Source organism: Hippocampus guttulatus, chromosome 2, assembly GCF_054856545.1.
Source record: "Hippocampus guttulatus isolate MCC_2025c chromosome 2, RoL_Hgut_1.0, whole genome shotgun sequence".
NCBI classification, from domain to species: domain Eukaryota; kingdom Metazoa; phylum Chordata; class Actinopteri; order Syngnathiformes; family Syngnathidae; genus Hippocampus; species Hippocampus guttulatus.
In genome coordinates this window covers 28,605,345-28,631,419 of record NC_141262.1, presented here as the reverse complement: position 1 = coordinate 28,631,419, position 26,075 = coordinate 28,605,345, and the positions used below count along the sequence as shown (strand labels likewise).

The window sequence follows — 26,075 nt, the reverse complement described above, 5'->3', positions numbered from 1 at the left end:
GCGAAGATTGGCATGAAGAAAAATCAAGTGCCTCAGCTTTGAGGGGTTGATCCTGTTTCTCCTCTCTGTTAATATTTGCCCTGTTTTGGAGAAGATTCTCTCTGAGGGGACAGATGTTGCGACAACACACATCCAACACAAAATGGCTGAAAATCACTTGCAATCATAATACCCAGTTCCTCGTCAATTGTGTTCTGTTTTGCTGGTTTATAGCTTTTTGCATAAAGTGGCTCATAGAGCTCTGGGTTGTACATCTAGGCAGTTGTGACATTGCAGGAGCAGCAACAGTTGCAGACACACTAGCACCTTCATTAATAGCTGGTTCCCTTGCTTGTCTTTTCTCTTCAAATTGTACTGATGGGTGGACTTTTCTGATGTGCCTGTGCAGGTTATTTGTGGAGCCTGATCGATGGGATATTTTAACCTTGCACAGTCTACACGCCGCCTTTGAACTATCAATTAAATTGAAATGAGTCCAAATTTCACTGCGTTTCCTATCCATTTTCTCACCTTTCCGCTTTCCACCGTGTTGTTTTTTTCGCTCACTAACTCTCTCGTCTCCTCGTTTGTCTTGTTTGCGTGCTGCTCAGTGTGCTGCTGTGTGTGTCTCTTCTCTATCCCCTCCCCCTTCTCTAAACTGCAGCGTGTGCGTGTGTGTGTGTGTGTAAAACCCTCCCCTTCCTCTTCTACCACGGATCTTGACCAATCACGTGCGGCTTTCACCGAAGGGGGGAAAAAAAACAGGAGAAAAAAAAGTCGGCTCCTATTCGGACCGGCTCCCAATGAGGAGCCGAGTCCCATCGTTCACTTCAAAGAGCCGGCTCGTTCGCGAACGACACACCACTAATGGGAAGCAGTCACCGCTGGGCTTCCCGGAAGAAGCCGAGGAGAGCCGAACTCGCTCTCCACCTCCTTTGCCCCCCCCCCCCTCCCCCGGCTCCCCGGTTGTCTCTCGATGGTGCAAGCAGCCATGTTGCCGCGAGCTTGTTCCGGTATGAGGGCTGGCTGCTGCGCTTAGACAGCATTCGGACGCAGCCCGTCGCTTCCCCACAACCTCGTCGATCATGGATCGTACAACCTGATTCCAAACTCGAACAAGCTGCTGGTGGATCGTCATCATCGTCGGGTACTTTGGCTTGGTTGGGTATATATCGGCCATACCGCAGTGCAGTGCGTTTTCTGGTGAACGGCCTTATTAGTTAGTCATATGAACGCCAGAGCGCCGCTGGCTTTCGTGGATTTTGGACTTTGGCGTCTCGCGTGTTTGGCACCAGCCCCCTCGTCGTCTTTTCTTCTTCCTCCTCCTCCTCCACCGCCTGTGGCCGCTGGAGCGCTAGCGGCTAGCGAACTAGCCTAGTTAGCTCCGCCTTGAAGGAAAGTCGGGCTAGCTCGATGGACTAAAAACGAAAGAAAGAAAGAAGACGAAAAACAAATTCTCACCTGGGACATGTTACCGTTTTACATGGTGGTGTTTTTATTCTTTGGACACCCCACCCTGGATATCTCGCTGGGGACGATTGTTTCGTGTGAGTTGGCAAGGTCGGGACGACGGGGACCTCGCCGGGAATAACTTTGGCCTGGAAGGTTTTTTTTTTCGGCCTGATTTTTTTTTCTTTACACATCGAAAAAAAACTATTTGTAAGGGGGGACACACAATAAAAACACAAGACCTGGCGATAAATTCGTTTTACGGAAACACACAACAGCCGTTTGTCGTCTATTCCCTCGGTGTCGTGCTGGCTTTAGCATGCTAGCCACCTAGTTGAACCTTGTCTCTTTAAACCAGCCCCACTAGCCAGCCAGTGACTCCTTTGAAGGGCAACAACAAACCCGAACCCCTCACATTGGCATTGTTTTTTTTTGTGCCAACAAAGATGGGAAGCGCGGTTGAGCTAGCGAAGCTAACTGATGTGCAGATGTGGGATCCAACTTGTTGATTCACGGACTGTGACGTGTTGCTAGCGGGCTAGCACTGGGGCTCTTTTTTTTCATTTTGTACCCACACAGAGCTTAAATGTATATAAGCCACTGATTAGTCATTCTTTTGGGTCACTGTTCCCTTGCGCCTTTTTTGCATCAACAAATCAAGTCTTCAAATCAAGCCAACATGTCAACAAGAACCCCACTGGTGCAAGTCATTGAAAATTCCTCTGTGCAGGTAAGATCATCACGTCGATCAATGAATAGTCAATTTGCACAAAATACAGCCACACAATTGCACTTACATCTTGACACTGATCTTTTATTTTTAGGAAAATGCAACATAGTTTGTCTGCTGAGAAAAGTGCAACATTGTTGTGTTTGTAGGAACCGATTCCTGTGGTAAAATTATCATTTTGCAGTGGACAATATTCAGAAAGTTATGAAACGTTATGATGGTGAAAATGCACCAATTCCCGGCCAACCTCTGAATGCCAAGATGATATCGGGTGAATGCCAGTGTCGGACTTTCTTCGATGTAGGTTGTATCCCAGTGTCGGACTTTCTTGACTCTAAATATTTATGCTCTTCTCAAAATGCTGATATCAATGCAAAGCTTACCAAACACAGATACAGACAACATAAAGTAGTGAAAAACTTATCATAGTCAAAGAATGTAAGGATGGTCCAAAGTGAATATTTTGGGGCGAAACCGAATCGGTTCGAATACAACTGTAAGGTTCTGTGGAACTGCACCGATATTCAGATCACTTTGGTATCCTGCAACTACAAAACGATATCTCGAGCCGAGGCGTTCTTAGCCAGATGCTGAGCTGCTCTGTGTTTGTTTACAGGGTAGCTGTGTGGCTCGAGGGCATAGCACTTCCTGCCCTTTGCGGGAACAAAGGTGTTCCCCAATACATGTATCCTCACACTCCCAAGTAAAAAGGTTAATAAGGGCTCTCAAATTCATGTTTTTAATCCATATAAAAGGGTGGGTTCAACCTGATATGCATGTTGCAGATTTGGGACGATCCTAAATTTGTACCCAAGGCAGAATTGGCTGTAATCATAATTTCAGGAAGCATTACTATGAGAAATATCATCCAAGACAAAAACTGTGGTTTGACACGATTCACCCGTTGCTGGTAGTTTTTCAATGAAGCCCTGTTTTTGGTCCTCTGTTTGCCCTGCAATCCATCCGTTCAATTCACTTGTGTACCATTGCTGCACAACTTTCCAAAAGTATGTGTTGCTATCTCATAAAGGCCACATGTAGAAAGGCGTCAGGTCTCAAAATAAACCAAGGAGGCAAGAACTAACCCCAAAAGTGGTCTCCATAAATGCAGATAATTTTAACTTCTGATATGAGGACAAGCTTCTTCAGTATGTATTGACTTGACGTTAACCCTCTATTCTATTGAATCAAATTATCCCCTTTTCCGTTGTAGTTATCATCCAGTGACACCCACAAAACACTATTCATTGTTAGTAATTGAAAAAATGTCAAAACAAACCACGGCACATCAATCGCATTGATTAATCCCAAGAAGGCAAGACAGGAAGAACTTAAACTGTACAGACAAGTGAGCAAAATACGACTGAAGCGACAGGCTTTTATCCATTGAAGCTCTGTCTCATGGAGCAAAACCGGGATGGGTTGATGACTATCAGAACGTATCGAAAAACCACACATCACTAAATAGCCGAGTGCACTCAAAAAAGCCAGACTCCATCGCGCCCTTGTTCGCGTGGTCAAAAGATGGATGCATGCTACACCGAAGACGTATATGTTTACTTGCCGCATGTAATTATGTCACTATTTAATTAAATAAGGGCCATAAAAGTAAAGAAAAAAGTTGTCGCGATGGATTTCACACTTCCAAAAAAAAAAAAAACTAAACTGTAACATGTACCACAATGATACGTCAATGTATCACTGTTAGCGAATTTCATGTATCCACATTTCACCCGTTAGAATTTATTGTCATGCACATAGACACAGCACAGCTGCCAGTCACGATCAATCAGTGTCTCAACGAAACACACGATCAGCACATTTCGACACAAACTGCCAATGGCCGCAACACGAGTCACTCATCAACATGCAGAGGTTTCAAGCCAGCCAACTCACGCTCTCCTTCGCTGACACCCACGTCACTCACCTGTCCAAACCCCGCCTTTCTGAAGCCAGACACACTCAAGTGACAAGTACTACATTTGAAGTTTAGAATAATACCTGCACCCTTACACGCATGTTGTTATGTTTAATAACGTAGTTGCCTGAGTCAATTTACAATGTTTTGGTGAAATGAAATTCTTAAAAACACCAAATTCCCGAACAAACAGGAAGACTCCACTCGCCTCAATTCAACCTTTGCCGATTACTATGACCTAGATCACTGATACTTGAGTTGGAAATAACACATTTTCGGCAGAGAAACGCCAACTGCCAAGTTCACAATTGAGATAGATGTCTTCTGGTGTTAACTTGAAATTGAAATGTTGCCTTCTCAAACGTGTTTTCAGAGAAGAGAATTGCAGGTTTTGAAAGAGCAGGGGCCTTGTCTTGCGGTGCTTCCAAAGTTCATTTGATTCAAAGCAACAAAGAAGCCATGCAGAGCTTTCAAATCCACCCAGTGATGAGGAAGCCCAAGATACTGGATCAAAGAATGGCCAAACACAGGAAGAGCAGTCAGTCATTTGGGTGGTCCCCGGAGATGAGGGCGGGACCGGGAAGGGGTATTTGTCACGCGCAAGGATGGCTGTCAATCAAAAATGTTCAATGCCGATACCTTCCCTTCGCTACTTTTTTTTAAAATGCCATCTTATCAATTCTAACAAAAAGAAAATTATTTCCACATGGCCCTGCGCGTCGCTAATGGTGTAGCGGTACATGCTGCCTGACTTGTGTTCGGGCAGTTTCCCCTCAGTGACGGTGGAGATATGCTTGCTTGTTTCAATAATATGTGCCCTGCGACTGGCTGGCGACCAGTTCTGGGTGGAGTCCGCCTTCCGCCCGAAGTCAGCTTTGCGATAATTCCGATGGACAGAGGAAATCTAAAAGTGTAAGAAAAACGTACAAAACCTCCAATCTACTTCACGGGCCGGGTATATCATCGAGCCTTGAATGTGTATGGCTGTCTTGAACATGAGTTTATGGGATGACGGAAACGGCGCTTGTTCAGAAGAAAGTCCCCAATGTCTTGTGTTTTGAACAAAGGAAAATGAATCCTAATTTGGATTGGTTTGCGTAAAACTCCCAAATCTTGATTCATTGTTGACGTAAGAGCAACGCTGTGGCCCACTTACAAGTGCTCATGTTAAGTAAGATGAGATAAGATAAGATAAGAAAACCTTTATTAGTCTCGCAATGGAGAAATTCCAGGTTCACAGCAGCAAAGTTATGAAAGGAAGAAGTAGAACAACAAAATATAGGAGCTGCTGGAAAGGCAGCCACTCACGCGGTGCCATTCTGAAGTCAAAATAACAAAAATAACACAACACATAGGACACAGACAGTCGTGCAATCTTCACCACTTTTCTGCATACACTTTGTTCTCTGAAGCAGTTATAGATGAAAGAGGAGAGGATCAAAGTGTCCTTTCACCAGTGGATCAGAGACGCCATGCTGAAAATGTGCACACGTCTGCTACAAGCTAGGTTTTGAAAGCAAACACGAAGCTGTAGCGTCCATTGACGAAAAAGAGATTGGCTCACATCTCCTGTCCCATGTAAATCCACTTCAATTCCAAGCCACGACTCCCAATTCCACATCCGCATCGGCGCTCCGCGCTAACGCTCCTTTCTTCTCATCGTCGGCTCCTCAAGCCTTACATCCATCCAGCCGCAGACCGTTCAACAGCACCGATCTCTCCGCTGAACAAAGTGGGGCTGTGAAAAATGCTGCCCATAACGGGCGCAAGACACAAGCGCCCCGGGACTGTCCAGCAACGACAGTCAAATGGCGCCGACATTCCTCCCCGGCAAAAACAGTGCTGGCATACCCATGCTGCCGAGAAGGCGCAACCACCAAGCACAGAGTCTCCTCCTTGATGAATGTCGTGGCCAAAAAATGCTGAAGAAAGTCCACATCAGGTCCACACGATGTAACAACAAACACAAAGTGACAAAACAAACCAAAAAACAACAAAAAAAAAAAGCAAGGCTCATGAGAGCACTTGCCGACGGCTGCCTACTCGGGCGCCATCTTGACTTCAAAGAACAAAGAAGTAGGAACAATAGCTGCTATTTAAGGTGGTAACACTGACCATTTCCCGTTTCATCACCGTCTATCAATAAACCCTTCACTGGCAGCATCCGATGAAGTGATTGGAAAACTGCTGTGTTTCCTCAAATGGCGCCTGAGGCGGTGTTGACGTGTTCATTGACAAATCGGGGGTTAAATCATATTTAACCGTGTTAGCTGTGTTGACTGTTGGCTTTTTCTCGAGCAACCAAGTTCAAGTCAGCTCAGTCGTTCACTAGTTAGTGTCCGTGTGTGAGGAAGTAGGGTTTTTCCTGTTTGGCGATATTCCCCCGTGTCTCATGAAAAGAGACCAACGGAGCTCGAAATACAGGTCTGCCCCTGACGTCATCCTTCATCTCAGTGTTGGGTGCTACGCGCACACGAGCCGGGCACGTTCGCGCGATGGCTTTGAACTAGCGCTGTTTTCAAACGTGGCCATTTCCTTATTTGAGAAGACCTGTCCGCAGTGTCATCGCATTTCAAACCCCCATTTATCAGAGTTTCTGTCCACAGTGTTTTTTTTTTGTTTTGTTTTTTTAAGCAATGACTCTTTGCCCCTTTCCTTGGCCAATATAATAATAAAAAAGCAAAATGAAAACACTCTCAAGGCGCAAAGACTCACACTGAACTAACCGTGTGGTCAATGGACAATCTGAGCTTGAGATCTGATTGACTTGGGCCGGTCCTCTTAAAGCCTCATATCACACCGCAAATGCAAACAGTTTGTGTGACTTGTGGCATGTTTGCTGAAACAACGTTTTGCGTTACTCTTTTATGATCATTTAATTATACATTTGATGCAATTTTTTAAAAGCACACAACACAGGGTTAAACATGAATCAAAACCGAGTAGAGTGATTTGCAAATCATGTTGAACCTATTTTTGAGTACACCGCAAAGACAAAATATTGAATGTTCAAAATGATCATCTTTATCGTTTTTAGCAACTGATCCTTAACTTGGAATTGTGTGCCTGCAAAACCCTCCCAAAAAAGACTGAGAAAGTTGAGGAATGCTCATCAAACACCTGCTTGTAACATGCCACAAGTGACAGGCTCACTGGGAACAGGCGGTGCCATGATTGGCTAGAAAAGAAGCTTTTTTTGTCTTCAGTGCCCAAATGTTTATTTAATGTCATTCAAAGAAAAAGGGACGTAACATCGTGGGAAACATGACCTTGTCTCAGCTCATTTAGAACGTGTTACGGCCATTAAAATACTAAGTTTATGATCATTTGGCCAAAACCATAACATTGATCAGTTTGAACTTTACACATCTTGTCTTTGTCGTTTATTCGGTTGAACTTCAATTGCAAATTACGGCATTCCATACTGATTTCCGTTTAACATGGCACCCTGACGTCATTTGGAATTGGATATGTATCCACCCATCCATTTTCCGAACCGCTTGATCCTCACTAGGGTCGCGGGGGGTGCTGGAGCCTATCCCAGCCGTCTTCGGGCAGTAGGCGGGGGACACCCTGAATCAGTTGCCAGCCAATCGCAGGGCACACAGAGACGAACAACCATCCACGCCCACACTCACACCTAGGGACAATTTAGAGCGTCCAATCAACCTGCCATGCATGTTTTTTGGAATGTGGGAGGAAACCGGAGCACCCGGAGAAAACCCACGCAGGCCCGGGGAGAACATGCAAACTCCACACAGGGAGGCCGGAGCTGGAATCAAACCCGGTACCTCTGCACTGTGAAGCCGACGTGCTAACCACTGGACTACCGGGCCGCCTTGGATATGTATAACCACACAAAAAAAAAATCGGATTAATGGCATGTTGCTTTATTTTAATGCGGAAGATTGATTTGATAATTACGAGTCAACCTCCCACTGTTCTTGCCAAACGGCTGACAGCAAACACTGGCACATTTCCCCTGTTTGTTTTTTTTTTTCCCTGGGGCCTCTCCTCGTTCTTGCTTACGTTGAATGAGTCATCGCACGAGTATGACAATCCGTAGCAAGCGCGTCGTCATCCCGCCCGAGAAACCGTAAATTCTGCCTTGCTCCTTTCGTGGCGCAGTCGCTAGGCAGAAGAGCCGAGAGAGAGAGAGAGAGAGACACGGAGACACGGAGCTAGCTGGGGTCCTAGCAACAGAAAACCTGCCTCACACAAACACGCGCGCATTCATCTTTGTTCTCACCGTGGCGTGGCACACAGTAGCCCTCCTTCAGATACACACCCCCACACAGTTTGTGTTTCACTTGACTGGAATGACATTTTAATAGAATGATCTGTGTCAGCAACCCTATGAATCGTCGCATAAACAGGTGCTGCGGTGAGGCTCGGGGTGCGTGTGTGTGTGTGTGTGTGTGTGTGTGTGTGTGTGTGTGAGTGTTTGTTTGTGTGTGTCTATAGGATTGTTTAAAACAGAGCGCAGCTTAAAACAAGCCTTTCCAGTTGAGTGGACTAGTAGGTGTGGCGGCACATTGTCGACATGGACTTCCCTCTCCGCCACGACGCTTGCGTGCCTCAACGGTTGCCAGGGAAGAAAAGAAAAAAAAAAGATGAAGTGGCTCAATATTGTTTTTGTTCTTAAACTGCATGATCGGTCAGCTAAGTAGTGATGTGAACGAAAAAGTAAAATCATATTGCTGTATAAATTGGATCCCTTCACGATATTGGCCTGCGTGTACAAAATTGTAATGGAAGCCTTTCCGAATGGGTTCTATCGTCCCTTTGCAAAGGTAAATTGGTGAAAATGAAACCAAAGCCAAAATATAATGTTGATTTGAGTGAGAGCAGCAAAAGCAGGTACAAAAACGTCGCCGTCTTCTGAAATTAGGTTGAACAGTTACACATCCTGTTAGTGTGCCCCATTACACTTGAACGGGAAGCCCTCTGTGGCCGCCCAACGACTTGAGAGCGGCACGGGCACAGAACAAATCAAGCAAATTGCAAATAAAACAAAATGATTCACAGTAAGATCATCATGGTAAAGTACGGAAACAACAGGAACCCGTCGCCTTTGAAATGGCAGAACTGTGAATCAAATCGCTGCTATTTTCACCATGAGTTCAATGTTTCAAGACATTCACGTGAAACTTGAAATTTCAGTCTGTCAGCGGGAAATATTCTCAGGTTTTTGTCTTGCTTCATTAAAGCTGACTGATTCTCTTTGGGTGCTGAATCAACATGAGACCTTTGTCAACATCTCAAGGTCAAGGTCCAGGTCATCTTTATTGTCAAATATGCTTTATGTATGACATGCAGCATAGATGAAATTTCTTCCTCTCAATCCTCAGTGCAATCTCAACCGAGTCCAACTCGTGTTTTAACCTCCTGCTCCGTGGTTTCGGATCCAAAGCCAGTGTCAGTCTGTCCCGGGGGAAAATGCGATGACATCAGTCATTAGCAAGAGTTACCGCGATTGCTCGGAAGAGTCCGAATCTCTGCCGCGATCCAAATAGATCATTTATATACCATTGGGATATAGAAGCTCAGACTGTGTTGCGCTATGCGTGCCACAGGGGTGGATACTCGCATCTTACGGTAATCCAGTTCAAGAGCCCGCTCACACCAAACCGAGAGAAACAGCGACATTGACGTGCTAAAGTTGACCGCCCGCGTGTGGGGTTTGCGCAGCCTCTGTCGGAATATTTGATGCACGTCAGAGCTGAAATCTGCTTGGTGTATGTTCAGGGGGGGGAAAAAAAAGACCAAAAAACTTAATGCACAGGCACTCAATTGCAAGTAATGATCCCCAAAAGTGTCAACAGCGGGGCAGTGAGGACAAAGAAGAAGTCATCGGTAGTGTTCAGTTAGCCTGGACTGAACTCCTCACCCGCCCCAGGACGTGAGACTTGCCCAACTCAAAATGACGAGACTCGACTTGACCTCAACCTGAACTTCATGACTTGAGACGGCATGCCTGCTTACGTTTGAGAACCTGCATTTTCAAGCTAGCGCACCGATTGTGTTGTTTTTGAAAGGGAGATTTTGTTTCTGTGGGTGTCGTGCGTGGGAAGCTGGCAACCTACCAGGGTGTTGTAATGTGGAGTCAAGAGGCCATTTCATGAAGCACGTGTTAGGGAGGGATCTCAGTCATTCAATTTGATTCAAAGATTATGCTTTTGATCCAATTGAGGGGCGTGGAGCCAATGGTCTCATGCAAGACACAAAATCTACAAGAAGACGGGGGGGGGGGGCGGTGTCAGATTGTGACGGTGTGATTACGCCAACGCATGACAGTTTCACAGGATCGTGCTATTGCAATTATGGCTCTGTGAAGTCACGAGGGTTCCGCTTCATGTGTACCCCCCCCCCCCCCCCCCCCCCCAAAAAAAAGGCAACATCACAAAATGCGGTTGGCGTGTATTTGAATGTGTGCGCGCTGGGGCGTTGGGAGTCGTCAGCCTCCAGCTGCCCAAAAATGAAGGAAGAGTCGGTATACAAAAATAGTCCTGGAATGAAACGCCACCAAAGAGTTGAAGAAAGTAGTACCTGCGTTATGACCCCCTTCGCGACCCTCCCAGTCAGTGAAAAATGACTTTTCCCCTGGAAAAGTGCCACAATGTCTCCAGTTGTTCCCTCACAAAAAAAAAAAAAAGGTTTGCTCTGCGCTAGCATGCGGTTAGCAGCCTGCAGTTGTATTTGAGCGGAATAACTTTGCCGCACGTGCCCGGACTTGGCTCAGCTTAACTCGATTCATAGAGCACGTTCAGAAAATAATCGAACAGTGTGAAATCTTGTTGGGTCAAAGGCCAATGAATCCAAAATGTGTCTAAAAACGGACAGAGAGGCGGCGAGCCTAACATTTAACAGAAGCTCATTCCATAGCTTCAGTGGATGAAGAATTTGGTTCAGTGGCAGGAATATGCTTGGTTCACGTGTCACTACGCCAGAGTCTCTCTTTTCATGCAGCTGTTGCCATCCTGCTCCCTTGTGTCCAGCACTGACATCTTGATCGAGGTACCTTGATTTATGGCTCTTCCAAAATGTGTCTTTTGAGTTCAAAGCACCACTTGGTCTTTTTTATTTTTAATTTTTTAAGGAACGAGCTTCAGATTTGCCAATGCTCCAGTGTAGTGAAATAAAGAAGAGTCGCGGTTCGCCAAAGTGTTTTCAGCCCACTATTGAGCGACCCAAACAGTTTAACTAAAAACAAGACCACTCGCAAGCAGCTACAGAAGGCCAAAAGCTGCGTGTTTCTGTCGCCACTCACTAGACCACGGCTGACCAACTTTTTTATTGACCAAAGATCTATTTTTCAAGCAACCGACTTCCCGCGATCGTCCCTGTTCCAGCATACGCATGCACGCCCGATGAGCAACAGCCCTAACGGCCCCTAACGTGAATGAAACAGAAAAACAAAGTCGATTCAAGAGTTTGTGAAAAGGAAATCGATGCCAAATTTAATTGAGACCTGATGCGTAGGCTCGGGACGCACTTTCGCAGCGTGTTAAGTGCAGAAACTATCGTACGTATGTGTACTGTTTGAAAATGCTTCTCCTGGCGCTCCAGATTGCCGCTCTTTGCCAGTGCCATTGATGAATTGTACAGTCTAACCTCTTTTCAAAGTGCCCTGTTTATGTCTCCACCCCTGTAACGTTCACAGTTCCCGATTTCATGTCATTCACTTTCCATCTGCCGATTTTGCTTCCAGCGAACATCTTTATCACTTAAACTTCATGATAACGACCAGATTTTCCCCACAACATTGCGAAAATGCATTTGTTCCGATCAACCGCGGGAAGCTAATTGCCGCCGCGACCTTGCTTATGAAGAAAATGCACAGCGCGGGGTTCCCAGCGTATCGGGCACCCTTGCAATAGACCAACCCGAGGGGTGTAACGGAAGCCAATTGGAATTGGAAAATCGGTTTTGATTTCGACGATCTGAGATCATTGAACCAATGACGCTTTCGTATCGATGGGCGTTTCCAATATACATGATTTGTGCTTTATAAAAGCAGTTCATATTTTTACACTACTTTTATGTTTTCATGCAACACTGTTATTTTCTCATGGCATTTACTGTCCAGTCCGCTCACGTTACGGAATAAGCATCAACATAAGAAACTGGACTCCCCGTTGCTTCTCTTTGCGTTGCAGTCGTGTTCACAATGACATTGTCTTGTCTCCCACTCCTTCGCCCTCTCGCTCCCAAAATAAAACTCATTTGCTCCACCCTCACACAAGACCACATAAGGATCTCCGCTCGGCTCCCGGATTCTGGCACCCGACCGAGATGAAGCGCTCCCGTTCCACTTTCGTGTGTGCAGGCAGGCTGTTGAACGGGAGACGCACGCTCTGTTCGGAGTCGGGAAACACAATGAAGTAATCATGGTTGTCCCGGTTTCCCAGGGCCACAAATGTGTGGCAGCGCAGCGAGCAAGAGCTCGTTGGCGGTCTGCGGCTTATTCGCAGCACCGAGTGAGCCTCTAATTAGTCCCGAGATAATTGCACAAATCAAATCACTAGTTGGTGTGGAAAGGGGCACTCGGGAGAGTGCGTCGAAAAACCCTCCGCCGGGGTACTGTGTGTGTGATTTTTGTCCCGCCCGTCTGCTTGTTGGTGCAAGCGCGCCTTTGCGTGCATGGGATGTGTGTGGACTTGCGCGCCTGCGTGCGTCGTCACCCCAAAGCCGCTCTGACCCTGATCCCCCCTTCACCTGCTCGCTCAGATCGCTCCCTCACACACAAATGCAATGAAGCTTTGCCAGGTTGTTGCCAGCCGTGCTCAAACCTTCTGAGCGTGGCAGTTTTTGTTGTTGTTGTTTTTCTGTCGCTTCCTATAACTTCTTGCCAGGAGCACTATGAAAAAAAAAACACAAATGGTATGCTGCATTATCCGGGCACGTCTGAGGATAAATATTGTATGCTAATCATTAACCATGGGAAAACCAGCAGCAACAGGAGCCCGACTCGGGAACGACCTCCGAGCGGTGTTGTACGTGCCTTCGGGCTACGAACAGTTCCCAGTCAACAGCCGACAACTGGGTCTGCAGGTGCCCGGGTCGCTGCGGCTTTAGGAGCCGCTTTGGGGACCCGGTTGGCGGTTGCTCAACAGCAACAGCAGCAACAGGAAACTCTAGCCTCGAACGGCCATATTTGGACACTTTGAGGTGCATTACCTGCTCACTTTTTGGCAAGACCAAGTCAGTGGAATACAGTGTAGCCTTGCCAAAACGAGTGTCTGCAATTAAAAAAAAATTTTTTTTTGACATTGTGTTCCGTTTGAAAAGAACGCAGCGCAGTGAAAGGAGGTCGATCCCTGGGTTTTTTTTTTCTTCAATGGTTGAGCTTTTAAAAGGTTATTTTATTCGGGATCATGTTCGCACACTGTAAATATTTTGACATTTTATCCCACCCAGCCCAAAGCTGCAGTTTGTATAACACGTGCGTTCTGATTTCTTCGGAATTGTCAGGACTCCAAGTCGTCGTCCGGCCGCTCCAGCATGTCGCGATGTCGGAACTCCATCGCGACGACCACGTCGGACGAGCAGCCGCACATCGGCAACTATCGGTTGCTGAAAACCATCGGCAAGGGCAACTTCGCCAAAGTCAAGCTGGCTCGCCACGTCCTCACTGGAAAGGAGGTAAATCTCTGGGCTTCACACACGCCAGAAACCCCGAAGGTTTGCGCTGCTTGTTGTGAGAATTACTGTCCGACCGTTCTGGAACTTTTGAGACTGACGTCAGTTCAGGTTCTTTTTGGCGGCATAAAATTTGGATAATTTTGGACCAATTAAAAAAAATCTGAATGAATATGGTAACTTCTTTTTTGTTGCTTGGAACTGTAGAAATATGGATTACAGGTGGAACATTTGACTGTTTTGTAATCGAGTGGAATGCATCCATTCACAAAGGAAAGGGACGGGGTCAGCCGGCGAAAAACACAAATCTGTATGTAGTCGACAGCCACTGGAATCCATTGCGATTTTTTTTTTTTTAAACAAAAAAATATCAGTGTTGAACACAAAAAGTGGGGGGAGGTTGGGGGAACTCCTTGGAAAGATTGAAAAGGGGGAAAAATTCACAAATATGCAGCTCTATGAATCCTTTGTGCTTGAGTGTTTAACTTCGCAGCAAAGTTGCTGACTTTTTTTTTAAGGGGGTGGGGAATATTTGAACATCTTTATCTTATGTTGTCATGTGTTTAAAGTGTATAAAAAAAAAGGGGGGGGAATCTGCAAAAATTTGACCCGCCTATCAGCCATTTTTGTTGGCAGACCCCCGCATGACACCTCAAAAGCGGCTTCCTGGTGGGTGGAAGGTGTGTGTGTGCGTGTTCATGTTCATGCTGCTGTCATTCTGTTTAAAGGCCAGAGCTCATACGGCTCTTGGAGAGCATAAAACCCCTTCCAGAAAATTAGCTCAGCGTTTTCTTCCGCCGCGGAGAAAGTCTCCGGCTCAGCGTGCTATGCACTTGCGGCGTGTCGCTTTCAGAGGGAAAGCGGCGAGCCATGCTGGGGCTCCTTCTTTGGACCAACACGGCACGTTGGTTAGGAGGGATGTGGGCGGGCTCTGTCAACGTGTGACAGCTCTCTGCCTGACACCCTGATAACACCCCATGTGACTCGCTGGCACACGCACGCACACACACACACACACACACACACACACACACACACACACACACACAGTGGGAAAAACAAGGGCGAGTCAGAGGGCACCAAGGAGTCAAATGAGCACCACTAAAAAGAAGAAAGAAAGTGCTCAATTGTCTTCAGTCCTTTGTTCTCCTGCATGTTGAACTCTCTTGAATTGCCCGCCCCCCCCCCCCCGCCGCACACACCGTCACACTTCACACTTTTTATCCCTCCCCTCTGACTCTATTTTTGTTTCAGTTTCATTGCTCCCTGCGTGTTTTCATACCGTGTCGTCGACCGTCACGTGTGTCTTTATTCGACCCCCGTTATGCAACTGACACCTGCTGCTATCATGTTATAGTCAATCTTGCACACCTCAACACAAGCCGCCGTTTGCCAACGTTTGCCATCGGCTCGTCCTCTGAGGTGCAGGTGCTTGTGCGATGCATGCAAGTCATGTTGTTGTTTTGTTTGTTTTTGTTTTTTGCCTTCTAGGTGGCTGTGAAAATCATTGATAAGACACAACTCAACTCCTCCAGTTTGCAGAAGGTGGGTTGCCCCCCACCCCCTCCCAACCACACACACACACACACACACACATTTACAAAAATCTAATGGTCACTCTAACTCTTCCTTTCCTCTGCTTTTCTGAAGCGGTCTGGTTTTCAATGAGTTTTAATGACAGGAAATAAACTGCAATTACTTCCCTTGATCGTGGCTGGGTGGGGTGTCCACTTGCACGCACATGCACACTTTCACTCTCTCACATACACACACACACACACACACACACACACACACACACACACACACACACACACACACAAGTGCACTCTCGCCATGTGTGTTTGCATCACGACAAATAATGCAGAACCACTGCTGTGCTTGCCACATAACAGCCACTGCTTGTCAGATTTGCGCAAAAAGAAGGATCAGTATGCTCAGATCCAGATTTTTCACAAAGTCAGATTGCCATTTGTTTCTTGTAATATTTTGCCCCAACAATGACCATAAGGACCAGAGCTCAACAATTACTCAAATTCAAATCGACCGCACACAGTAGCAGAATGCAATTTTCACTGAATAATAATACATTTTATTTATAAGCGCCTTTCAAAACACTCAAGGACACCTTACAATCAAACACTTGGCAAAGGCGTCAATTTTGAGGGACACCCCCCCCCCCCCCCGGCAACAACCAGTGTTTCATGTCAGTCAGTAGGCTTTATTCTTTATCTATTTTACTTTTTTGTTTCTGTCAGTTCTAAACAGGTTCAGCCCTTAGGAATTGGAAATGTACACGTCATTGTTTCATCAAACATGAAAAGTCTAATCTTAGTGTAAGCCTAACCGATGAAGCCAAAACATTCACACAATACAATGCATCGACTATTGTTCCTTGAGATACAGGTAAATTAATCGCTCGTGTTTGAGGGAGCTTGTTAAAAAAAAAAAAGCTTATTCAATTCCAATATTGAGAGAAAGAAAAACAGCAATTTGCTTATTTTTAAAATCGTTAAGCCCCTAATCAAGGGCCTCCCGACCACATGTGGTGTTGCCATGGACACATAGACTTTCTATTGGCAGGCACACGCAAACCTCAAGATGGTGTTTATTTAGTTTGGAGCGCCGCCTGTGTCCGTTGAGTGTTTGACCCAGCCGTCTCTGTGTGTGCGCGTCTTGTTTGCTAGCTCTTCCGTGAGGTGAGGATCATGAAGATGTTGAACCACCCCAACATAGGTGAGTTGAAAGGACTGCCACGCTTCAAACGAAATGGAAAGGGTGCAAATGATGGCCACTCACCATCTTTTTTGCATTCTCCTCTACCATCAGTTAAGCTCTTTGAGGTGATCGAGACCGAAAAGACCTTGTACCTGGTAATGGAGTACGCCAGCGGAGGTGAGCGAGCGTGTGATGCGCGGGAGCTTTTGATTCAAGTGCAGGAGTGGAATGGAGCCCCAATTGTGTGCCCGTCTTGTAGGAGAGGTGTTTGATTACTTGGTGGCTCATGGCAGGATGAAGGAGAAAGAAGCCCGTGCCAAATTCCGACAGGTATGTTCCAGTGCGTCAATATAAATTCCTTCAATTTACCATTTTGATGGCTTACGCACAAAGCAGCAGCATTCAGAACAGGTTTGGAAGTTTTCAAACGTTTCCCAGCATCAAAAAAGTGCTTTCTCCCAGCAGAAAAAAAAATGTTTGTCCAAACTTGTCTGTAGATGATACTTGATAAGTAACAACAAACAATTTAACGTCATTTGATGATTCACAATGCTGTATGTCTTAGCTTGAGTAACGCCACTCCCTCTCCATCTCTTGTTAAGTAGGCAGTGCACATCACTTCAAAAATACAGAAGCCCCCCCCCCCCCCCAAAAAAAGAACAACCGTCCAGCCCTGCGTTATCTTTACAATTGCTTCCTAATTGTGTTTTTTTTTCTTGCGTTATTCACTCACCCTCCTTCTGCTCTCTGTCCCTTGCTCACTTTCTCACTCCCCAGATTGTGTCAGCGGTGCAGTATTGCCATCAGAAGTGTATAGTACACCGAGACCTCAAGGTGACAAAACACACTCGCACATGATTATGAAATGGTGGCGACCAAGCCTCTTTTGTCTATCGCGTCATACACTTACTGCATTAAAGCTGTGACTATTTTCTTATACAGTCCAAAAAAACCGTTTTCTGGAGCGCAGACCCCAACGCATCGTAGTATTGCGGGCTTGCGCATCCTGTGCTAATCCCACTCAGCAGTGGGTTGGCACGAAAACAATGTCACAGGCTTAACACTGATGTGGATTTTGATTGGTTGTTGAATGAGTCTGAATTTCACAGTAACGCGATCAATGATACTTTCATCAATAATGCAGTGTAGCGGTTATCTTGAGTTTTACCCCTCATCATCGTCGACATCGTTTCCATTCAAGCTGTCTCCAGCCTCCCGATCGCAATCGCGCAGAAGGTAGAGAATATTTAGAGCAAGTGAAAAGGAAGAGTGCACCTGTTGCTAGGCAACCAGGGTCCACTTACTCAATAACTCCCTTCAAGCTTCAGGAAGTGTCATCGCTGAGTTTGCCCATTGTGTGCTACCTTGCCTGCGACTACAACCCCTCCACCGTATTAACCAATATTTCAGGCACACTCAAGTAGCAAGGCTTCCAAAGTATTTCTCCACATCCGAAAAATTGTCCTCCACCCATTCGGTTTGAATTGTCCGTTTGCAGGCAGAGAACCTGCTCCTGGACGCCGACATGAACATCAAGATCGCAGACTTTGGTTTTAGCAACGAGTTCACTCTGGGGAACAAGCTGGACACGTTCTGCGGCTCCCCGCCGTACGCCGCGCCTGAACTGTTCCAGGGCAAGAAGTACGATGGGCCCGAGGTGGACGTGTGGAGCCTGGGGGTCATCCTCTACACGCTCGTCAGCGGCTCTCTGCCTTTCGATGGACAAAATCTCAAGGTTGGGACTGGCAGACTAGTCCATGTGCGTGTGGATCCATGTCTTACATAAGCGGTCTGTCTGTTTAGTGTGGGTGGTTGCAGCGTTTCTCTTCTTGGCTTCTTTTCCTTCTACCAACTGGATTACGCCAGTATGAGCCAGAGTGACTATTTATTAGAATCGTATTTCGATGAGAAGTGATCAAGGCTTGGTGCGTACTGCTTTTCTTCACGCCACCTATCATGCTGTGAAGTCAGGCAGCACCCACGTGACGCATCCTGGACGTGCCGACACATTTTGGGTGGGCGATCTGATACCTAATGTGATGTTGATATTAACATTCCTGTGAAGTATCTCGGTTTAGCAAGTTTGCCATTTCACTGCCTCACTCTGTGTATGGCTTTGTTAAACACCAATGTTACTTGCCTTACTATGTCTTTAACAGACTGGCGCTGGTTAATGTACTGTAGTCCACTTTATTTCTTGCCCAATAGGTTAAATGACCAATCTAGATTTTCCCCAGGTGTGATTGTGGGTGTGAATGGTTGTTTGTCTGTGTGTGCCCTGCAAATGGCTGGCAACAAGTTTGGCCTACTGCTCGAAAATGGCTGGGATAGGCTCCAGCATACCCGCAACCCTCATGAGGATAAGCGGGATCAGGCCCAAGTCAGCAGGGAGGGATCTACAAGGCTCGCTGACACCTGACACAAACACCTGAATTTCTCTCTTCTTTTACTGAAAAGGTTCAATGCCATCCATGCTTTGCTTTCCTCTCAGACAAGAAAGAAATGGCCCTGAGGCGATGACGTCCTTTTTGCTTAGCAGGACATGGATCTGACTGTCATCTGCATGGCAACTTAAGGAAATGCCATGCTTTCGTAAGATGGAACCTAATGGCAGCAAATAAAATGAAAACAGCAGGGGCCCCAAATTGAACCCTGTGGAACACCATATGACCGTGGGCAGAGTGGCACTCAGAGCAACTAAGACAAATGCAAAAAGTCCTGCCAGCCAAGTAGGAGCCAAACCACTCGAGAGCGCAACCACGAATGCCCATCTGGTGCTGCGAACGAGCCAAGAGAGTACTGTGGTCCACCGTATCGAACGGATACTTGTTTTTGCCATTTAGCATTTGGTTTTGTTTAACTGTTTATTCCGTTAGATGAAGGGTGGAAAGTGAGAATGACCATAAAATAACTTTGCCCTGTCCAATTCCAGGAGTTGAGAGAGCGCGTTCTGCGTGGCAAATACAGGATTCCGTTCTACATGTCCACTGACTGTGAGAACTTGCTGAAGAAATTCCTCATCCTCAACCCCTCCAAAAGAGGCAGCCTTGAGGTACCCACGTCAACTCACATCACCACGCCACTTTTCTCTGCAAGACCCTCTAAAATGTTTTTTTATGGCTGATGTGTTCGTCGCCAAAGTGTTTTAGTGATTTTTCTCCCAGCAGCAGATAATGAGGGACCGATGGATGAATGTGGGACACGAGGAGGAAGAACTCAAACCCTACATCGAACCCCAACCAGATTACAAGGACCCCAGGAGGACAGGTGGGCACATACACACGGTGGTGATTTATATCTTTAGTTCACAAGTCTAACGGTGAAGTATCCCACGCACGCAAAGACATTATGCTGCAGATGGGATTCTCTCAGGACGAGATCCAGGACTCACTGGTGAATCAGAAGTACAACGACGTGATGGCTACCTACCTGCTACTGGATTATAGGAACTCTGAGGTGCACACTAGTACCACAGTTTTCTTTGTTTTTTTTTTCCCGTCAGGATCTCCATGTGACACGGACGTGTCAGCATTGAGGCTGTCGTTAAATATCTCCATTAATCTTTTGTTTATCAGCTGGATGAGGGTGGTGTCAAGGCCCGGCCCGGAAGTGATGTAAGCAACATAAATGCCCCCTCCCCGCCACACAAGGTACAATGGGAACCATTATTAACCAATAGCCTCTGTATTGTGGCCAGCCGCTGCCATAAATGACGGCGGCGTCACAATCACCATTTCCGCAAACCTCATTTACCCGCATGCTCGAGTGCTCAGCTGAATCCCAAAGCGACCTCAATGTCCTTTCCGTCTTTCTCAGGTACAGCGCAGCGTATCGTCCAACCAGAAGCCTCAAAACCGCAGAGCTACTGACCAGGGTGAGCCTGGCGTGTGTCATTGAAGGGCAGAGAAGCTGGGAAAAAAAAAAAAAGATTCGCTGGGATTACATTCAAAATGGCGGGGAGGGGTATTGCCCAGATTTCAGGATTTTGGTCTGTAAAGATGTTGACTTTAATATCTCCTCTCCAGGCTCCTCTTACTCAAGAAGAGGGGGGCAAGCAGACCACAGGACTGCCGGAGAGGATTCTGGGAGGAAAGGCTCGTCAGGCAGCTCCACGACCAAGGTGCCAGCCAGCCCCCTCGTTCCCTCCGACCGCAAGAAGAGCGCCACGCCCTCCACTGTGAGCTCCGGTGCATTTCCACCACATGAATTCACAAATTTAGAGCTGAAGAAGAATGAATCCGCTTTTATTTGAATTTTATGGCTTACTTAGATCGTCTCCAGATAAATTCAGTGCTTGATGTGCCGTCCACACGTTTGCATGTTGTTGTTTTAATGAAACGCTTAAAAGACTGCAAGACAGTGTTTCGTAAGTTAACAACTCCAATTGGAAGAACATAAAGAAATTGTCTTTGACATGAACTCATGGTTTATTTGAATAGCGTAAACCTAATCTATAAAACCGAAATGTGTGTATAATAAATCTGATATTGTTGATTGGAATACAGATGGGCTTGAGCTTCTTTGTGAAAAAGAAAAAATGCTTTGGAATAGGACCTTGAAAAAAATCATTGTATTTATAATCGCCATTTGGTTTTTCAAAATCATTGAGCCCTACGCCATTGACAATCAACTCAAGGGAAGTCAAGAAAATACGGGTGTCGGCTGTATTTTATCTGATGATATGTTCCAAAGATCAAAACGGAAGCTAGTTAGTAATTAACCTGATTTGTGACCTTGTGACTAGAACAACACGGAACATAGACTCAGAGTGAAAAGACAACATTAGTCATAGTTGTTCCATTTTTCAGACATGGCCATTTGGTGACATTTTATTTGTTTTGAGTCCAATCCGTTTTATTGGTTGACTCCTCTCATTTATCCTTTCAGAATAGCATCCTGTCAACTGGCACTGGTCGCAGTCGGAATTCCCCTCTGACTGAGAGAGCCACACTGGGTCAGGGCATCCAGAACGGCAAGGACAGGTATACACGAATATGTACAAACATAGGCGCTTTCTTTTTCTCTTTGATAGCGACCCGAAGCCGTCCGGGAGGAAGCTCGGCTAACATAATGTACGACAAACTGCCTCACCCTGCTTTGCGAATGAGGCAATCTTGCCAGCTGTCTGTGGCTCAGTCCCAGACTTTGGCTGGTGCTCTCACCGAGCTGCGCCAGTCGGCTCAGGGAGAACTACTCCAGATTTGACCCCATCCCACCCTGCCGGACGAGGAAATCAGGCTTTCTTGAGAATTTAGGCCAAACCTCCAGTAGATTATACAGATTACCTAAATGGGTTCGACGGAAACCAGCGCAACAGTGGTGGAATTTGGTGGGCACACATTGACATGAGCCGCTTTTCCCTTGACCGTTCAAAAGGAGCTCGCAAATCTCAAAAGTGCTTGATCACCCGGAGCTGTTGTACTTGCATTTTAACACACCTTGCACACGTCCGCACACGCAGCGGAAAGACGTACGCAGCACTCACGCTGAACCGGCCAAAGCTTTGTTGGTAGCTTTTCATTCGCATTCAACACGAACCCCTCAATCTCCCAACTGACGCAGCCTTCCATCGTTTTCACCGCTCCATGACTTGTTTGGCTCTTCGCCAGTCTCAAATGGCCCGCTACCAAAAAGAGAATCTGTTTTTATTTGTTCATCCTCCAGTGGTCATTTGAGACAGCGCTGCTTTTTTTTTTTCTCTTGTGGGTTTCAGTCATGTCATTCATTCTTGTATCCAGTACGTGTCAACGCCCACTGACTCCCCAATTAGCTTTCTTTTCTTTCTGCCCCTGTGCTCTTTTATTTATATCGGAGCCCTTTTCCATTCCCCACCTTTATTCCTCCCATTCTCGTCTTTGGGTTCTCGCCCTCCCCTCTCTAAGGAGATTAAAATGACTTGTGATAGAATATTAACTCCGAGCGGCATGACGTGGTCCCCCCCTTAATAGGCTTACACAGTAACGGCCATGCACACACAGCCATTGCGCATGAAAATTCACCCCGCGGCCCACAAACGTGGTTGTCGGGTGTAGCCACACGAGATATAGAGATAGATATATAGATATCCATGAAAGGCGACAACTCATGACTCATCATGAATTATTTGAAGGGGGGAAGTCCAGTCTAACATTTTCTTTACAATCTGTTTTATGCACCCACACTCGTCTCATCACGGCATTCTGGTTCAAGTGGCAAATTATCCCCCCACCCCTTCAACTGGGATGGATAAAGATGGGTGGCTTTTGCAGTTTAATTCATATTCCACAAAGTCGACAGTAATCACAGTACCTTGTTTGGACTAGTAGGGGTGCATTGAACACGTCTTTAACCCGACTTCCCCTTTCAATCGTGACAGTGTAAGTTTGAGCAGTTAGCCTCCTGTTTGTCCGTCTGTCTGTCTGCACTTTTGTGGCAAGCTAGAAGAGCATTTTTCTGCATTTCCTACTTGTGCGCTGTATCGTCCATCTACTACTTGGTCATCTCCAGTAAGACAGTGTTGCACACTACTCGAACAGTGACATGCCACTCGACAAAAGTGTGCACTACTTGACATGCTACTACTTATTAACATGAACATCATTTTCAAGCTTTCCCTAAATGACGTTGAGGAAATGTGCTCAAAGCACTGGAGTCGGGGAGCCTCAGTCCTCTGAGCACCTTTGTATACTTGAACCGAACGTATTATTTTTAAAAAAGGATGAGCTGCAAAATGACCGCTCCAACAGCGGCGAGAAGTGACATTGAAGTTAACCAGACTTTTTTTTTTTTTTTTTTAAATAAACAGCGCCTGTCATGGCACAAACAAATAGCACTCATACTATGACCCAAAGTGACTCAATAAGATGCAGTAATTATTGTTTATTTGTTTTTTTGTTTTGTTTTTTTGCAGAGGACAAAGAATATTTGCCTCTGGTTGTTGTTCTATTCCAGGGTTCTAGTAGGGCATAGGTGTCAAAGTCAGGTCCTGGAGGGCCGCTGTCCTGCATGTTTTCCAAGTCTCCCTGTTGCAACACACCTGATTCAAGTGATCAGATCATTAGCAAGCTCTGCGGAAGCCTGACATTGAACCTGTTCAACAGGGAGACTTGGAAAACATGCAGGACAGCGGCCCTCCAGGACCTGACTTCGACACCTATGTAGTAGGGTATCGAATAAATGCTCCAACGGCTTGCTCAATGCTTCCTCTGTCTTGCCTTCCTGTTTTCTCTTCACCTTCCCCACCTCTCATTTAGCCTTTTTTAATATGTGCTGCCTCTAACCATGCTCCACCTCACTGCACTGCACTGCCCACCCACACACAACTGTGTGTGTGTGTGTGTGTGTGTATGTGTGTGTGTGTGTGTGTGTGTGTCTTGTCCTGACATCGTCCCTCCCAGCCTAAACACTCCGGGTTCCCGTGCCTCCACTGCCTCAGCCGCCGCCATCCTCTCCTCCTCATCCTCGCGCCCCCGCCACCACAAGTCCTTGTCCTCCTCCAATCATCCATGCCCCTCTGACCTGCATGCACCACGACCCAGGCAAGTCTCTCATCAAACACACACACACACAGTTTTGCGCACGGAGGTTTCGCTCTCAAATCATTATCAGTAGTTCTTCTTTTGTTTTGACTTTTGTGTTTTTAAATTCACTTGGTTTTAATTTGCTTTTAGAACAATTGTGTTTGTTTTTTAGAAAACAGTTTGTTTTGGTTTAATTTGGATGAGTTAATTAGCTTCGGATTTTTCGACATATTTGGCAAGTGCAAGATTAAAAATAAAAGACCTTTCGTCTTGTGTATGAACGTACAGCAACACTGAAATAATAAATTTAAAGTGAACCTTGAAAGTATGTGTAATAGTAATTGACAAAGATGAAAACAAAGGACATTTTTACTAGATTTCAGATGTTGTTTTTTAGTGTTTTCATTTTTTTTTGTTTCGTTAATGAAAATGCCTTTTCAGTGTCAGTTCTCATAAACGATAATAACCTTGATTATTGGTCACCAACAATCCCCTTTTTTTGGTTTGTTTTTACGAGAAAACCCCTGTGTGCTGTTGTGGCAAAATTGACCCGTTTGGATTTTTTAACAGCAACAAAAGTAACCTGAATGTCATTCTTTTGCCTTGAAATTTGATGAGTCATTTCAAGCAACCCCAAATGGACAAAAGTGGAATTTAAAAATGTCATTCTGTTTTACAAAGTTTCTGTGCAGTGGTGCTGTCCTGGGTCAAATTTACCTGTGCCTATTAAAACGGATTTTGGATTTCCTAGTGTGTGTTGAATCCCGGAGAATGGTGGGAACTTTGAAACTTAAAGTGTGCAGGCCATACTGTAAGTGTGTGCGGGTTCAATGTCATAATTCAAGTCGTTGCGGTTTTTTGTGGCAACGAGGAGAACCTTCATTGTTTCTTCTTCTTTTTTTCTTTCTTTCTTTCTTTTTTTTTTGGAGTTAATTGTGGGTGCTGAATCTAGAAATGCAGTGGAGCGTTCCATGAGGATGCTGAGTGCACCCTTTGCCGCTCGGGGGAACGCCCGGACAAAGTAGACGCAATGCATGTGGTTGTTTTTAGGCTGACTGCAGCCAAAGGTTGGGGAACACCTGTCTCCATCTCAGGCGCGTTTTGGCTGCCGCTGCTCAACCCGTATTGTTTTGTGTTATTTGTTATTGTAAAGTGTCCTTGGGTGTCTTGAAAGGCGCTTATAAATAAAATCTATTATTATTATTATTATTACTCGGGCGCCATCTTGACTTCAAAATAAAACGCCATGACGAGTATCTCTAATGCCATTGAAGAAAGAATGTCACATGGTCTCATCGGCGGTGTGTTGGCGTGTGAGCTTTGTTGTTGTTTTCGGCTTGTGTGTTTTAGTCTCTTTATTGGCCCCTTTGATATTTCCCGAATATTTTCTCAATATTGTACAAGTAGCAGGACCTTTTTCAGCAGATTAAAAAGAGCAACACACCGAGTAAATGTCAAGGTGGCCCTCGGAGCTCTTGGAGGCTTTTGTCTGCTCCACGTTGAAGTCTCATTATGTTGCATGCGTCCTTCAGCAATGGGCTCGGTCGGGCTGTTCAGAACCTGGTTGGGAGTATCGGAGAGATGGTATTGTTCATCCCCATAGAGGAGTGCAGTAGCCACTACCCCACCTCCCACCCAAAACAATTTTTTCAAGACCAGCCTGATTATAATGTATTAAAATGTTATGTGGAAGTCTACCTGTTTCAGCTGCATACATGGCCATTCGAAATGTTCACATTCTGTTGGCTTACACGTGACGTTTCATGGAACGAAAGATGTGATGACTACCGATGGTTCAGTATCATAATGGTGCAAAAAGCGCGTCGTGCAACTATAACAGTAACTACCATCCTATTCTTTATCCTCTGCCAAGAATGACTAATATCAGTACCGTACAGATGAGCTGAGAGGAGCTGAGACGTCTAAATTCACATGAGGCCCGTCTGTCGTACACTACCCCGAGGCGGTCCCGCCAGAAGAAAGGGGCATTCAAGTGGTACCAAAGTGTCTTGATATAATTCTGTCACCCGGTGTACCATAATCTGAAGCTGTGCTATTTTCCCTCATACACACCAAGCCTTTTTCCCCATAGCCGGCCGGGAGTTTCTCATTGGTGAATTGTGAATTGATTGATTGAATT

At 45.9% G+C, this 26,075-nt stretch overlaps 1 protein-coding gene across 8 annotated transcripts in view; it reads left to right on the top strand.

Moving 5' to 3' along the window:
- The first annotated feature begins 924 nt into the window (after nucleotides 1–924).
- The window catches only part of LOC147209431 (serine/threonine-protein kinase MARK2-like), a 33,018-nt gene continuing 7,867 nt past the window's right edge, over nucleotides 925–26,075 (top strand). For 6 of the 8 annotated variants that reach the window (XM_086105350.1, XM_086105347.1, XM_086105346.1 and 3 more), the window contains exons 1-16: nucleotides 925–2,158; nucleotides 13,551–13,721; nucleotides 15,210–15,263; nucleotides 16,406–16,454; nucleotides 16,548–16,613; nucleotides 16,696–16,766; nucleotides 17,214–17,270; nucleotides 17,935–18,171; nucleotides 19,369–19,488; nucleotides 19,604–19,703; nucleotides 19,780–19,892; nucleotides 20,012–20,086; nucleotides 20,253–20,310; nucleotides 20,462–20,613; nucleotides 21,324–21,418; nucleotides 23,813–23,953. In XM_086105350.1, the coding sequence (XP_085961476.1) occupies nucleotides 2,108–2,158; nucleotides 13,551–13,721; nucleotides 15,210–15,263; nucleotides 16,406–16,454; nucleotides 16,548–16,613; nucleotides 16,696–16,766; nucleotides 17,214–17,270; nucleotides 17,935–18,171; nucleotides 19,369–19,488; nucleotides 19,604–19,703; nucleotides 19,780–19,892; nucleotides 20,012–20,086; nucleotides 20,253–20,310; nucleotides 20,462–20,613; nucleotides 21,324–21,418; nucleotides 23,813–23,953 (1,610 nt within the window). In that variant the 5' untranslated portion in view covers nucleotides 925–2,107. The remainder of the gene's footprint in view (nucleotides 2,159–13,550; nucleotides 13,722–15,209; nucleotides 15,264–16,405; nucleotides 16,455–16,547; nucleotides 16,614–16,695; nucleotides 16,767–17,213; nucleotides 17,271–17,934; nucleotides 18,172–19,368; nucleotides 19,489–19,603; nucleotides 19,704–19,779; nucleotides 19,893–20,011; nucleotides 20,087–20,252; nucleotides 20,311–20,461; nucleotides 20,614–21,323; nucleotides 21,419–23,812; nucleotides 23,954–26,075) is intronic. The other 2 variants (XM_086105348.1, XM_086105351.1) reach the window with 2 other exon arrangements.